The sequence below is a fragment of the Chroicocephalus ridibundus genome, chromosome 5, assembly GCF_963924245.1.
Source record: "Chroicocephalus ridibundus chromosome 5, bChrRid1.1, whole genome shotgun sequence".
NCBI classification, from domain to species: Eukaryota; Metazoa; Chordata; class Aves; order Charadriiformes; family Laridae; genus Chroicocephalus; species Chroicocephalus ridibundus.
The window spans coordinates 60,624,427-60,638,427 of record NC_086288.1 but is presented as its reverse complement, the minus strand read 5'-3'; the positions used below and the strand labels follow the sequence as shown (position 1 = coordinate 60,638,427).

The 14,001-nt window shown below is 39.4% G+C and overlaps 1 protein-coding gene across 12 annotated transcripts in view; it reads left to right on the top strand.

Annotated features, from left to right (window-relative positions):
* The window catches only part of KCNIP4 (potassium voltage-gated channel interacting protein 4), a 453,265-nt gene that overhangs the window by 436,941 nt on the left and 2,323 nt on the right, over positions 1-14,001 (top strand). For all 12 annotated transcript variants that reach the window (XM_063335350.1, XM_063335356.1, XM_063335357.1 and 9 more), the window contains 3 exons: positions 6,805-6,912; positions 7,992-8,096; positions 8,432-8,494. In XM_063335350.1, coding sequence (XP_063191420.1) covers positions 6,805-6,912; positions 7,992-8,096; positions 8,432-8,494 — 276 coding nt within the window. The remainder of the gene's footprint in view (positions 1-6,804; positions 6,913-7,991; positions 8,097-8,431; positions 8,495-14,001) is intronic.

Sequence of the window (14,001 nt, the reverse complement as noted above, 5' to 3'; positions counted from 1 at the left end):
AATCAAATCAGAGGAGGATAATGAGAAATAAAAACTAAATCTTAAAACCCCTTCCCCCCACCCCTCCCTTCTTCTCGAGCTCAACTTCGCTCACGAGTTTCTCTACCCACCCCCTGCAGCGCAGGGGGACAGGGAATGGGGGTTGTGGTCAGTTCACCACACGTTGTCTCTGCCACACTCCTCACAGTCTTCCCCTGCTCCAGTGTGGGGGTCCCTCCCACGGGAGGCAGTCCTCCCCGAACTTCTCCAATGTGAGTCCTTCCCACGGGCTGCAGTTATTCGTGAACTGCTCCAGTATGGGTCCCTTCCATGGGCTGCAGTCCTTCAGGAACAGACTGCTCCAGCATGGGTCCCCCACAGGGTCACAAGTCCTGCCAGCAAGCCTGCTCCTGTGTGGGCACCTCTCTCCATGGGTCCATAGGTCCTGACAGGAGCCTGCTCCAGCATGGGCTTCCCATGGGGTCGCAGTCCCCTTCAGGCACCCACCTGCTCCAGTCTGGGGTCCTCCATGGGCTGCAGGTGGATATCTGCTTCACCATGGACCTCCACGGGCTGCAGGGGGACAGCCTGCCTCGCCATGGTCTTCACCATGGGCTGCAGGGGAATCTCTGCTCCAGCACCAGGAGCACCTCCTTGTCGTCCTTCTTCACTGACCTTGGTGTCTGCAGAGTTGTTTGTCTCACATGTTTTCACTCCTCTCTTCCGGCTTCAGCTGCGCAGTTTTGTGGGTTGTTTTTTTTCCCCTTCTTAAATATGTTATCCCAGAGGTGCCATCACCACCACTGATCTTGGCCAGCAGTGGGTCTGTCTTGGACCCGGCTGGCATTGGCTCCGTCAAACATGGGAGAGGCTTCTAGCAGCTTCTCACAGAAGTCACTCCTGTGGCCCCCCCACTACCAAAACCTTGCCACACAAACCTAGACAGTCGTCAGTGCAATAACGTGGTAAAAAGGGCAACTCACTGCAGTAGTTTAGATGAAAACAGGGTGTACAAAATACTGTGAAGAAGCCATTATTTTAAGCTATAGTATTAAAAAAAAATATATCTCAGTTAATTTGCAAAAGGATATGTTTTCTTTGTCATGTTTTGCTTTGTTTTGTTTTGTTTTGTTTATAACAGACAAGTGGACAACTTGAGATTTGATTGTGATAAATACACCCACTTTAAATTTATTTAAATGTCCTGTACATGTTTTTATTATTTACTTGAGTGAATGATGTTGGGGGGTCTGGCAGAGTGGTTTTTTGAAAGCATTTTCATTGCTTTATTATTGATGTAATATGGAAGGAGAAACCTCGCCAAGCAGGTGCACTGCAATTGGAAATCTATACCTCAGCTGGGACTATAACCAGATCATTTTGTGGGGGATTATTTACATCTATTTTAAAAACATGAACCCTGTCTACCTTTTTGCGAGCAGCTGAAATCAATGGGGTCCGTGTGAAACTAGAATTGGGAATGGAGGTTTTATTCACATCTTCTGTACCTAGGCTAATTCTGCAAGGAAACCTTCTGGTCAAATCAGCAACAGCAGAGGCAATGAAAGAAAATATTTTTAGCACCGCCATTTGAGAAGTATTTCTGCTGTTATCCTTAAGAACAATGAGAATTAAAGAAGGTTTTGTATCTTTCCTGGACAATTCATTGACATTTGTGTCTCAGACAGAAAGCATTAAGAAATGGAGTAGCTATGAAGCCCTTTTTAAGGGATTTGAATATCTCAAAGTGCAGGTCTGTGTATAAAAATAGGCTTTGGAATAAAATAAATCAGGAAAATAAAAGAAGAAGAGTTTTTTTCATTGCCTAAACAGAAATTTCCGGCTTACTTTTGTTCAATGTCAACTCAGACAGTGTGATCCAGACTTTGGTATTATTTACACTAATTGTGAATCCAGCATAACTCTACTGCTGTGAAAAGACTCTTCTCTTTGTCCCTGTACCATGTAGCAGCATACTTGCAAACTGTGTGATATCTGTCCTAAAAGCATCCTCCTTGTGTTAAAAATGTTTAGGGTTTTTTCTAATCATGAGAAAGTAGCCACAAAATGTGAGAGTAGATTTTTTGAAATGTGAAAAATACAATAATACAATTCTTTTCCTCCTCCTTTTTATCCTAGGTGCAACTGTGCTGTATTCTTTCTATACCAATCCATACTCTAGTTTTCTAATTTCCATTAGGAAAAAAAGAAAGCACAAAAGGTGGAGAAAAAGGACGTGATTTAAACGTTTGGATAATAAATAATCATTCATCCCAATTTACTTTCTATATAAAAGTGTAGAAATAAATAAAATTTAATGTAATGACCTTTGATGAAAACACTCTTCGGCTTTCTTCTATGTAAAAAGGATAGAAAAATCTGAAATGGTACTGAAAGAATGTAGGTAAGAATGGTATTTTTTGTGTTGCACTCCCGTTTTTCTAATGAAGCAGTGGTGGCTGGAGTTGCGGGGCAGAAGAGAGAGAGAATTTGTTCTAGCTTTTGCTCTTTTTTCCTCAAATTTTCAACCATCAACAATGAAGTGTTAGGCTTTAGCACAACTTTAACACACACTTTCATTGGATGAGATTGCTTAGTGAGATTGCTATGTCTTTATAGAGTTTTGTCATCCCTAAATCTGTATACTCTCTGATAAGAGTCAGGCTCTCCAACTGAAGCATCTTAGGTAGCATAAAAACAAACTCGTGAAACTAGCTGCTTGAATCTATCTCTCCTTATCCCATGATTGTATCAATTTTGAGATTAACTTATTTCATTAGTTATGCCAACCAGTTTTGTTTTACCATGAGGGACAAACAGTGTTTCAGAAAACCTGGCGACCCAGCTATTGAAGGGCTCTTTTGGCATATTAATGAACTGAAGTTCTTTTTCCCATCAGACAGAGACAGATGTGAAAGCAAGGTTTCCACTTGCTGCATGAATATTGTAACTGAAACCAAAATGATGATCTGGGCCTCAAGGCTGTCAGCACAGTCAGGAAAATTGAGGCTAATTAAGTTCAGACATATAGTCAAAGGTAAAGCACATTGCACCCACATGCAAATGTTTAAATCAGTATCCTTAGTTTGTTGTAGATGCGGTCTTGATGAGAGGAAAGTCACCCACTAATCCCGTTAATTCTCAACGCCTTAAAGTACAGAGCTGTGCCCAAATGCAATGGAGATGTTTAAAGACGTTTGTCATTTTTAGTCAAAACCAAACTTGTATTTGTTTCTCAAAAAAAATTAATAATTCTTAGCAAAGTTGTTGGTGATTTTCCGATTGCTTTATTCCTCAGTTGTTACCTGAGAAGTCTGCATTAGGTGATAAGTTAACAAGCATGTTAACTCAGTTCTATAGCAGAGTCCAGACCTTAAGATCAAACACAACTTTGGTATTTCACTAATAACAGTGATAAACAGTCATTGTCTGCAAGGCAGTAATATCGGGTAGCAGTTTAATGAATGTATGCAAGTGTAATTCTCTGTTCAACACAAAAAGTCTTGTTCATGTCATGTAGGAAATGAGCTAATTTTTCTCAGGACAGTGGTGATCCTTCCCAAAACCTAAGGGCTAAATCCAAAAATGGATTTAGGTGCCTGCCTACCTACTTCTTCTGGCCTTGAACAAGACATAAGGGAACACATGTCAGGTGGAATAATTTTAAGCTTTCCTGTGGATTTGAGACAGCACACTATTAAGCTTGTTAATTAATTTATTAATGAACTAGTTATCCCCAAAGATTTACTGAGGGATAAAGCAATCAGAAAGTCATCAACAACCTTGCTAAGAGATAATTAATCACTGCTGGGAAAAAAAATCAAATATGAGTTAATGATCACAACCAGAGTCTCTATACAGCTGTAGTGCAGAACTGAAATGTGAGCGAGCTGTGATACTGAGGGCACAGAATCTCCTAGAGAGGTTCAGTGATGCTCCATTTTGCAGCCCTTCAGTGAGACATCCCCCTTTTTCGCAGAATCAAAGTTAGACATAGGAGAGTCTGGCATTTAATGGAGTTTTTCACAGGTATTAGCACACTCAGCAAGAAGCTAGCAAGTTAGAAATAGGAAGCCGTGGAAAGCAGTAAAGGCAAGTACCACAGCACGGGCTTCTGTGCTTCTGACTTTGCTGTCACAGACTGAAGAGAGACCTGACCTAGAGCTGTGTCTGAGTCCAGACCTCCGCCTTTGTGACCCCAGATCAGACGCATCTCTCCTCACGAGGTGCTCAGCTGAGCAGGACTGTCCCCCTCAGGGGACAGTGTTTGCATCCTTAGGGGATGTAAGTGTCCAAGCGGTACTGCGAATCTTGCTTCAAAAATAAACAAGCTCTAAAAGTAGAATCCCTCTCCCCCCAGAAATCAGATGTCTAAACCAGGAAGGAAAACACATCTGGATACTCAAATACTGTAATGAGGACTTGGGCTTGTGCTCCGTGCTAAATGGTGTGCCCAATTCGTGCGTCACTGAGTTGTTAGTAGCAAGCATATAGACGTTCTCTGAGCTTAGCTGCTACCCTACGCACTGTTGCTTTACTATGGCATTCTGCACTGGATTTCTAGTTTAACAGCTAGCATAGCTGTACTGCTACTATCACACACATCGCCGTCCACCATATACACCCTTTTTCTCTTCGAGGATCTAGCTCAAAATACCCTGTGGATTTAGCCTATGTCCATTGAATCGGATTTTCCGTTTCTCTATGATTTTATTGCTGTATTCTTCAATTGTGCAAAAGTGTGTAGAAAAGATATCTCGTTCTAACTGCTTCTTATCCAGCTCATCACAACTTTCTTTTATGACAAGTTCTTTCTGTTGTTCCTGAGATGGACTCCTGCACAAAACTTAAGACAAAGACAATGCACCTGAACGACGTGTGATTCCCAAACATGTTGATGCAATACAGAGAAGATGACCTGCTTTTGCAAAGTTTAGAGCACACATCTGGAAGGTTTTGAGTTGCCTCAGCTTTTATAAGGACATTGAGTTCTATGCAAACCAGCATAAAGTCAAGGGGTTTTGTTGATGTGTGGTTTTTAGCACCGATGATAGAAGGGCAGCCTTGCAAACGGGGATATAAATGACGCCAGTAAGCCAGCTAACATCCAGATGATGCATCAGAGAAAGGAAGAAAGAGAAATAATCAGGACAAGAAAAAAATATATGGTTTAGCTAGAAAAAAATGCAAAAATATTGGTAATGCCAAATTAAAAATAAATCCACAGTGCTGAAATATAATTCTCTAAGAAAATAAAGTTATTGGAGACCTTTGCAAAGGACTTCAGGAAAGGTTGCATCAAGAATGTAAAACAGTGGAGAAAAGATGTGAAGAAATGGTACTGAATTAAAAAGGTTAATTGCTAATGCTGTAATGTGATCAAATCTGTCCTGAATTTCTTGAACATTTTAATACTTAATAGTACATTGTTAAAGAGCTGTTTGGAGATTTAACCCTGTAACCCTCAATTAGTCATTGAGATGTAGACAAGACAAGTTGAGCAAAACTCTTTCGAGATTCATGTAACCATTTACCCCAAAGGGCACATATACCAGCAAGATAGAAATTTATGACAGACTAAGAAAACCCAGAGCATACCACTTGAATTGTTAAAGAGTCTGAAGCTGTCAAAAGAGCTAGGACTACCAGACCATCTGAGGCCGTGATGTCTGTGTATGCTTCAATGTACTTACTTGACTGTGTGGTACCTCAGACCTTCATGTCTAACCTCAGTGCAGTCTTTTCCATCGTTCCTGTTTTAAGGAAACGTATAAACTTTGCTGGTGCTGATAAGAAATTTTTCAGCTTTTATAGTGTGTGCTTTCATGTTACTCTAAGACTTCCTGTATGTCTTTGCCAATGATGGAGAAATGCAAATTTAAATATAAACTCTTGCCATATTCTGCTAAACCTATTAAGGCAAGAATTAACATTGTAACATGTGTTACAAGCTTATCAAATAGAAAAAGCTGGAGGAGACAGTTAGGAAAAAAAAAAGCCATTGTTTAAAAAAAAAAGTTGACATGCTAAGAAATACAGAAGACAGGTGATGTCCAGTCAATATTTTCTCCAATCTGGAAGATGCTCACTAAGTGTAAATGAGGTTTGTGCTGTCAAAAGAGTATTAATTATGAAACAAAAATCTATAACCAAATACTATATGCAAATAATCTCAAAAGTCTTCTCATTTATTTCCGTGGAATAGCTTTACAGCAATAGAGCACTGGCAGGTCACAGAACCATCAAGGTGGCACAGGGACACATAATAAATATTATTCCTATGATATTTCCAATAAAAGGTTTAAGTATTGAGGTGTACTGTAGCGTACACGAACTTTCAAATGTTTACTGCATGGATTGATCTAAGAGGTCTGGGAACCACATATTCCACTTCCAACAACATATAGATTTAACAAGAATTTAATGTTCCTTAGTAGATAGTTCTCTCAAAATTGGTCTCCTGCACTTAGATTAGTCTAACTTCCACTTAAGCTTTTTTTGGGCCATTAAACCATGGGGATTGCTTTTCCCTGGTATTAAGTTCAACAGCAACTGCTTATGTGAGGTTTATTTTATAGAAAATTACTAGGTTTATTTTATAGAAAATCACTCAATTTACTTATTAATTATGTGTAGCATACAGTACCTAGATTTTTAATTATTTAAATAACCAGCAATCCTTAACACTTGCTATGAAGCAAAAGAAACAGAAACAAGCCATCTTTCAAAACTTCCGCACTTCAGACGAATGCATTGTTCTGTATTTTTGAATGTTTGTGAAAAACTGCTTAATTCCAAACTGACCAAGACCTTTTGTCTATTTAGGATTTTGTTATGGGTCTCTCAATTTTACTCCGAGGGACAGTACAGGAGAAACTGAACTGGGCTTTCAATTTGTATGATATAAATAAGGATGGATATATAACTAAGGAGGTAAGGTCTACTTTTTACACTAATCACTGGAACTAAAGGTTGTGTATGTAAGTCCTGCTTTCGAAGAATAGCTTCATTCTTAAATTACACATGTTAAAAAATAAACATATATTATGAAACTATACATGCTAAAAAATAAAGTCATTTTCTCATTTATATATAAAAATTGAAAAGGGAAAATCATCACAGAAATTGTAAACATTTGGCTTCAACTTATGCCTGTGTATTGGCACATATGGTCACTAGAACAAAGTAGTTCAGTAGGACATTTGGCCAAAAATGAATTGAGTGAGCGCGTGACAATTGTTACCCGTTTTCTAAATCTACTTGTAAAACTTTTTACTTGAAACAGAATTTATATAAAAAGATTCCTACATCTTTCATTCTGCAAGGATTTAAAAACACACTTAAATTACAGTGGGACCAAATGAGTGCCTTCATAAAAATAAACTTTTTTTCAAAATTGGGTCTTTATATAAATATGTATTACATTTATAATTTTACACTTTTAGAAATACACCGTGATTATTTTAAAAAGGTAATCTATAGAATAATTTCTCAGCATACTGGCAGATGCTTCTTTTATAATGATTTTTATAGTTTTCACAAGGCACTCTATTAACAAAATTCAGAGCTTTTGATATAAAAGAAGCCTTTGCATACGTGCAGCTGTGTGCATGGGTGTTTCTACTTTCTTTAGGGAAAACTCAGTTGTAAGAAGCTGATGTGTTTTGACCATTCACTTGCTGTTACGGAATAACTTTTCCTGTTCAGTTTTATTCCCAAGACCTCAGGAGATTCTCCCTACAATCCATGAACTTGCACATATTCTACATCATTTAAATCAAAATCATACATCTGCATCCATTTAACAAGTTTATCTATGAAAGCTGAACTAACATGCTAGAATTGCTAGGAACATAGTAGTTCCTTCTTGAAGCTGTTTGGTCACAAAATAACAGGCACAATCTCAAAATTTTATTCTAAAAGGTAAATCCTAAAAATGATTTATGTGTTCAAAGTCAAAGCAGTGTTTATAATGCACCTCATATTACACAGACATATTTTTTTCTCTTCAGGAAATGCTTGATATCATGAAAGCAATATATGACATGATGGGGAAATGCACCTATCCTGTTCTCAAGGAGGATGCACCTAGACAACATGTGGAAACATTTTTCCAGGTGGGTCGGGTAACACAGGGAGCCAAAAAGGCTGCTCTGGTAGCCTTTGGTATGGAAAGATTTTCATCGTTGTAACAGTTTTGCGTATCCTACCAATTTTGCAATCCTTTTTCTTTTTTGTGGTTCTGTCCCAGGTTTCTCAGATTTACTCATTACACCTTGCTTTTTTAACAACGAACTCCTTAAGCTTATTCTAGATACCACTTACTACATCTTTACAGCATTTTGGCCTGGTTGTTCCCAGGCTGACACATAACTGAAATGAATAATAAAAAGGACCCGTTTTACACAGGATTTCAGGAGGATAAACATACATTCTTATTCTTTCTGAACAGAAAATGGACAAAAACAAAGATGGAGTAGTTACCATAGACGAATTCATTGAGAGCTGCCAGAAAGTAAGTACCCGGTGATAAGTACTGAACCTGTATCTATTGGCTAATGCCATCCTACTGCTGCACAGATTTCTGGAGTGACAGTGATGGTAATGCTAATACCAGGGACGGTATTTCCCCAAAGTAGAGCATGTATGTACACCATTACACAAAAACACTAGACAATGTACATACATTTGTCACCTGAATCTGTAGAAGAGATGTTATCTACAAGCTGTTGTTGCTTATTGGACAACTCTGTCCGCATCCCCTCTCTCTTTAACAGTGTTTTGTTTTTACTTGACAGCAAACATTTCTTCACATTCAGCTACGTATTTATTGCTGTCTTCTGCCCATGCTGGGGAACACATCCTTGTTACAATTGGCATATAGTCACAGCAATAATAATAATATTGCTTGAAAATTTATCATCTGTGGAAGTGTTTCTCAAACAGCAAGTCATGACCTGCTGGAGGCCTTAAAAAGGGGGAACGCATGGAGCTTGTAAAGTGTTGGATGGCAGGAGTTAACAGCAGGCAGGTTTTCTCAAGGCAAGGGAGCGAGAATTGATTGTGATTATCAGTTGCAAGTGTTTACACAAGCCAGGTGGCTGTTAATTTCCTTCAATGGCTGAAAGCAGCTCATTGCCTCTTGAGCCAGGAATGGTAACAAACTTCTGCAGCAGGAATTGCAGCCTGTTTTCACTCCTCTGCTCTTCAGACACCGGCTTGCTCTGACCAGGAGACGACATGAGGAAAGATAAGTTGTATTTTCAGAAATTTAAGGAACTGCTGTTAATTTGTCAGTTAAAAAAACCCAGGAAAAAGAAACATGTTATAGTATAAAATAAGGATGACAAGCCTCTGGCGTGATAAGAGGTTGTTATGTACTGTAAAGTGTCACATTAGACTTAGTGATAAGATAGACTTGATTACGCTATGCAAAATGATATGGCGAATAAAAGTAATGCTGTTTGTTACAGTGAGAAATATATGGAATAGTAGCATTCTGTTGGTACCTCAGCTTTGTCCAGGCTGACTCCGATTAATACGCAGCTGATACAGACCAGCAACATAGCTGTGTGTGTTCCTTATCTCCTATAGCAAGAAGAGCGTAGTAGAGAAGAGACAGAAGAGAACAAGACTAGCAAGATAAATGCAGTTAGTAAGTGACAGATTTATAACCGTTCGGAATAGGGAAAGCTGAACAGGAAATAGCAAAGATGCTGTAGAACTGCTAAATTTTTATATGTATTTGTACTTATTCTTTGGGATAGCTCTCGTGAGTGCAGCTGTCTAGTAAGTGATTCTCTGATTGATTTTAATCCACTGATTTCGGGGGCTGAAAGAAAGACAACAGCTCTTCTAAATGTGGCTGTTCTGGATATCCTTAGCAATGGCTATTGGGTAGCGCCTTATCTGTCAGCAGTGCTCTACTGCATTGACCGTGATTCTGGCTTGTCAGTCTTGTTCAATAGGAATGAAAGGCATTTTGCTCTGCTAAAGCTGAGTGATCCTCAGAAACAGAGATGAGATTTACTTCCTGGCTGAGGTCTGCAGAGTTCTGGAAATTAAATGAAAGATTAATCTGGATATGACAGCCTTTATGGTGATGGGCTGAGTGATTAATTTACAAAGAAAATTAGTACCTTCAGTAACGAATTGCCTGCTCTCCTTTTCCAATGTGATTCACGGTTTCTCAATTCTGTTAAAAAATTTCTTATTTAGCTCTTCTGGTATTTAGAATACATGTGAGAGACAAGCTGTCTAAACGACTACATGACAGAGACACCATTCTCATCTTGCCATTTACCTCACCTTCACTTGCTTTTAACTTCAAAGGTGGCAATGTTTTTTGATACAAAAAGTATCTTGCTGCCTAATCTTTTTGTTTCTCTACCTACTAAGACCTCTTCTTCTATTAAGGCCTGTGAGCTGCAAAGTGTGTAATTTATGTTTATATCAAGATTGGGTTTCAGAAATGAGATTTGGGGTTAGGATTCCATCCAAGTCCTTCAAGAAAATTGATTCAGGAGTTAACGTAGCTTCAGCCTTTTCAGGATTACGTTTTTCACAAAGAACAGTAGTGGCTGCTTCCTTTTAAGACACGGCTGTAGGGAAAACCTTTTTTTTTTTTTTCATATCCTAATGGGTACGAGACTGATCTAAAAAGGTACGGTTCAGGTTCCTTTCTTTCCTCAGTATGCAATGAGTCGCGTCTCTCCAGGAGCAAGGAGTCTCATCTTTCATGAGCATTTAACAATGACAAAAGCAAAATGAAATGATCTTGTGATCCTTCCTGTAGTAAATCTGCCTGTGTTTTAGACCTGCTATGCAATATTTTTATGTTTTCTATATGTTCTTGTGTTACTGAAAAACAGTGGTTATCGTTACTGCCCTTCATTCAGTATTTCTTTTCCAAGCTGTAGAGTACTCATTTATTCAGTTTTTCCTCCTAGGGAAACCAATCCACACCTTTAATCATCCTTGTCCTTCTCTCTAGACCACTGCTAGTTTTACTGTTAACTTTGGTTTACCAGGATCAGGACATTCAGGACAGGGGCACAGCACGCCTGCTGCTCCCTAGTCTTGGTGGCTCCCTAGTCTCACCTAGCTATGGCAGCTTCCTCCCCTACAAACGCTCCTTTGGCATTAAGACTTGTATCAGAGCACGTCTGCTCAAAACCTTCCCTGCCAGTTTGCATTACAAATGACTGACCTTGGAATGGGAAGGCCCCTTGATGAATATGGCAGCCAGCATCTGCTGCGCCTGAAAAGATGCTAAAGGATGGAGGGAGGACATGTTTGCCAGCCCCTAGGTTCCAGCTCAAGCTGTGAGATTAGAGTCAAAACAGTGCCAAGAGACAAGCGCTCTACAAAATACCCCTCAACCAAACTCTGAAGCTCACATCCCCTCCAATCTGCATCTTAAAATGGACTAGAAGCCTGTTCTGCCAGGGAAAGGCTGCAGGAGCTTTTTCTCTGAATGATCTTTCAAGCAAGAGTTGCCAGGCTCTGAGAACTTGGCATCCCTTTTACTGGTGTTTCATCATAACATAGGAAAGATTCCTGGGAAAGGTTCCTGAGATTTTTTTGTAGCATCAAGAGCCTCTGGTATCTTCTTAAACACTCATTATACACTTGTGTCCCTCTTTTAAAATTGCCTCCTTGCGCTGCGTACTGGTTTGGCACACTGTACACTGTACAGCCTGAGGTACCAGCCCTGCAACGGCGCATATAACAAAGTCAGCTGACCTTGGCTGTTATAGCAGTAAGTACAAGCAGGAGCCTCTCTGCGTACCATTCCTTGGTATTCACTATAAACATCAGACATTATCACTCTGGAAGCAGACACTGTCTGAAGAATATGCCATTAATGTCAGAAAGTGCAGTTAGTTAGAAGAGAGTTAACTGAAAAGTAAAACTACTGAAAAGAAAAATGGCTCTGTTCTACCTCAAACCAGGATGTTCAGGAAGTTCAAGACTCTAAATTCACAGTCCCAATGCAAAGAATGGCCTGTCTGTTCACCAAGTCTTAATCAGTTATGTCAGGTATTGCAGAGCGTTCACGCTTTGAGTGTGGTCTTCTCTGGTCACTAGGTATAAGGACCTATCTTTGCCCATGATTAAGTGAGGACAGCAAAGGTGCTTCCCCTCATCCTCTCTCTATCTTGGACAGGGAATGTCTGTGACCTGATTCCCCTGCCCTCCCTACCCCACATACCCATGTGCTTGAATGCCACTTTGCAATCCAGGCTCCAGGAGTCTCCCTGCTCCCACAGGAGAAAGGGGCTGTCCTGCCCTAGCTATGCTGGACTGAGTCCCAGAAAGCAGCTGCTGTCTGTCCTGCTTTGTGTAAGTTACCAAATAGCAGAGATGGGTCTTGGGAAGCAGTATCGTGGCCAACTCAAGGGCGAGGTGCCACCCAGCTCCACACGTGCCTCCTCTCACTGCTCAGCACTGGTGGGAAATGGTCTGACTCGGGCATTGCTTCGTATCTACAGCAGCACCATGAAGAACAGACACGAAGGTCTAAGGCATACGTGGTGCATAGGTGAATGTCAGGGTGAATGACTTAAAGCTCCTGATCATGATAAAAAGGCTTTTGGGATAGATATTTCCTGCAGGAGTAAGCCATTCCATACACAATGCTGCTGGGTCTGGGCTAGCCTGATAACAAAGTAGCTGTCTCAAACTTCAGTAGGAAAAAAACCCTCAAAGTTGGCTTGAAGTTAGGTCAGATCTGGCAAAGCTCATTCATCCATGTTTTGTGCTTCATATGGACAGTGCTTCTATGCACTAACATCTCCTAATGTCTTGAGTTAGGAATCATTAAAGAAATCTGTTATGAAAAACTGCTTAGAAAAAATGTACTGAAGAAAGAGACAAATGAGAGAGGTACGCTTGCCAAAGAATTCTAATGCAAGCATCTGCATTTATTATTTTTTTTAAGATTGGAAAAAAAAGAAGCTACTAACAGTCACCATGTTCCAAATATTATGACAAGGCTGTATTTTCTTGTGAAGACTCTTCCCGCTTGACTGACTAAGGGAGTGGCATTGGAAGTCTCGTGTATAGAAACAGCAAACTGCAGAAATACGGAACTGATTTTAGAAAACTACCGGTTTCATTAGTGATGATACATAGAGAATTGGTAGGAAGCGTCAAAACGCTTTTTCTGAATTAAGAACATGTTGTTTGCTTTGCACATTTGCTAAGCTTAGGTGCCAATGTATATACAAATACATTTGTAAATAATTAAATGACAAATGATTCTCGTTAAACCAAATTTTAACCATACATTAGTGTCAGTGATCCTCAATGGTATATTGATGTTTCAAAACAACACAGTGGGAAAAACTTAGTTTATTTTAGTTTCCAGTAATTTAATATAGTAAATTTCCTATACAAACTTTTTAAGCATTAATCTATAGAACATTTTTTTTTTAAATTATCTATCATTGCTTTCACAAGTTAGTTTATCAGCACAAAATACCGTGTAGATCACTTCTTACCACACCATCACTTGAGATGACATACGGAATCAAAGATGAAAACCCCACTGTGCACGTTTCATAACTTAAATTAAGAAAATTACTCAGACTTGTCATTTTTACAAAGCACATCACCCACTAGACTGAACACTGAATAATTTAACTGGAAATTGATACCGAATGTGTGTTATTGGAACATTAATGTACAGAAGGCCTACATACCTATCAGTAGTGGGGAATACTAGGAGATAACCTTTCGAAGAGGTGGGGGCTTTATGCCTCTTTCATGAGACTTCCTAAAATATTATATCAAATTCAGTCTTTTTATTCACTAGAATTAAAGGTGGCTAGATTGTCTCTCAACAAAGTACTAACTGGTGTGCATTCGGACTGAAAAAGAGGATCCTCACAGTGGAAACCAGCGAATGCTAAATGAGCATGTGATATACTCTTGTATTGTATATATAGTGAATTGTGCAATCAGCTGTTGATCCAGAAGTGCCATCAAATATAGGCCACTAAAAGTAAACTTTCTTCT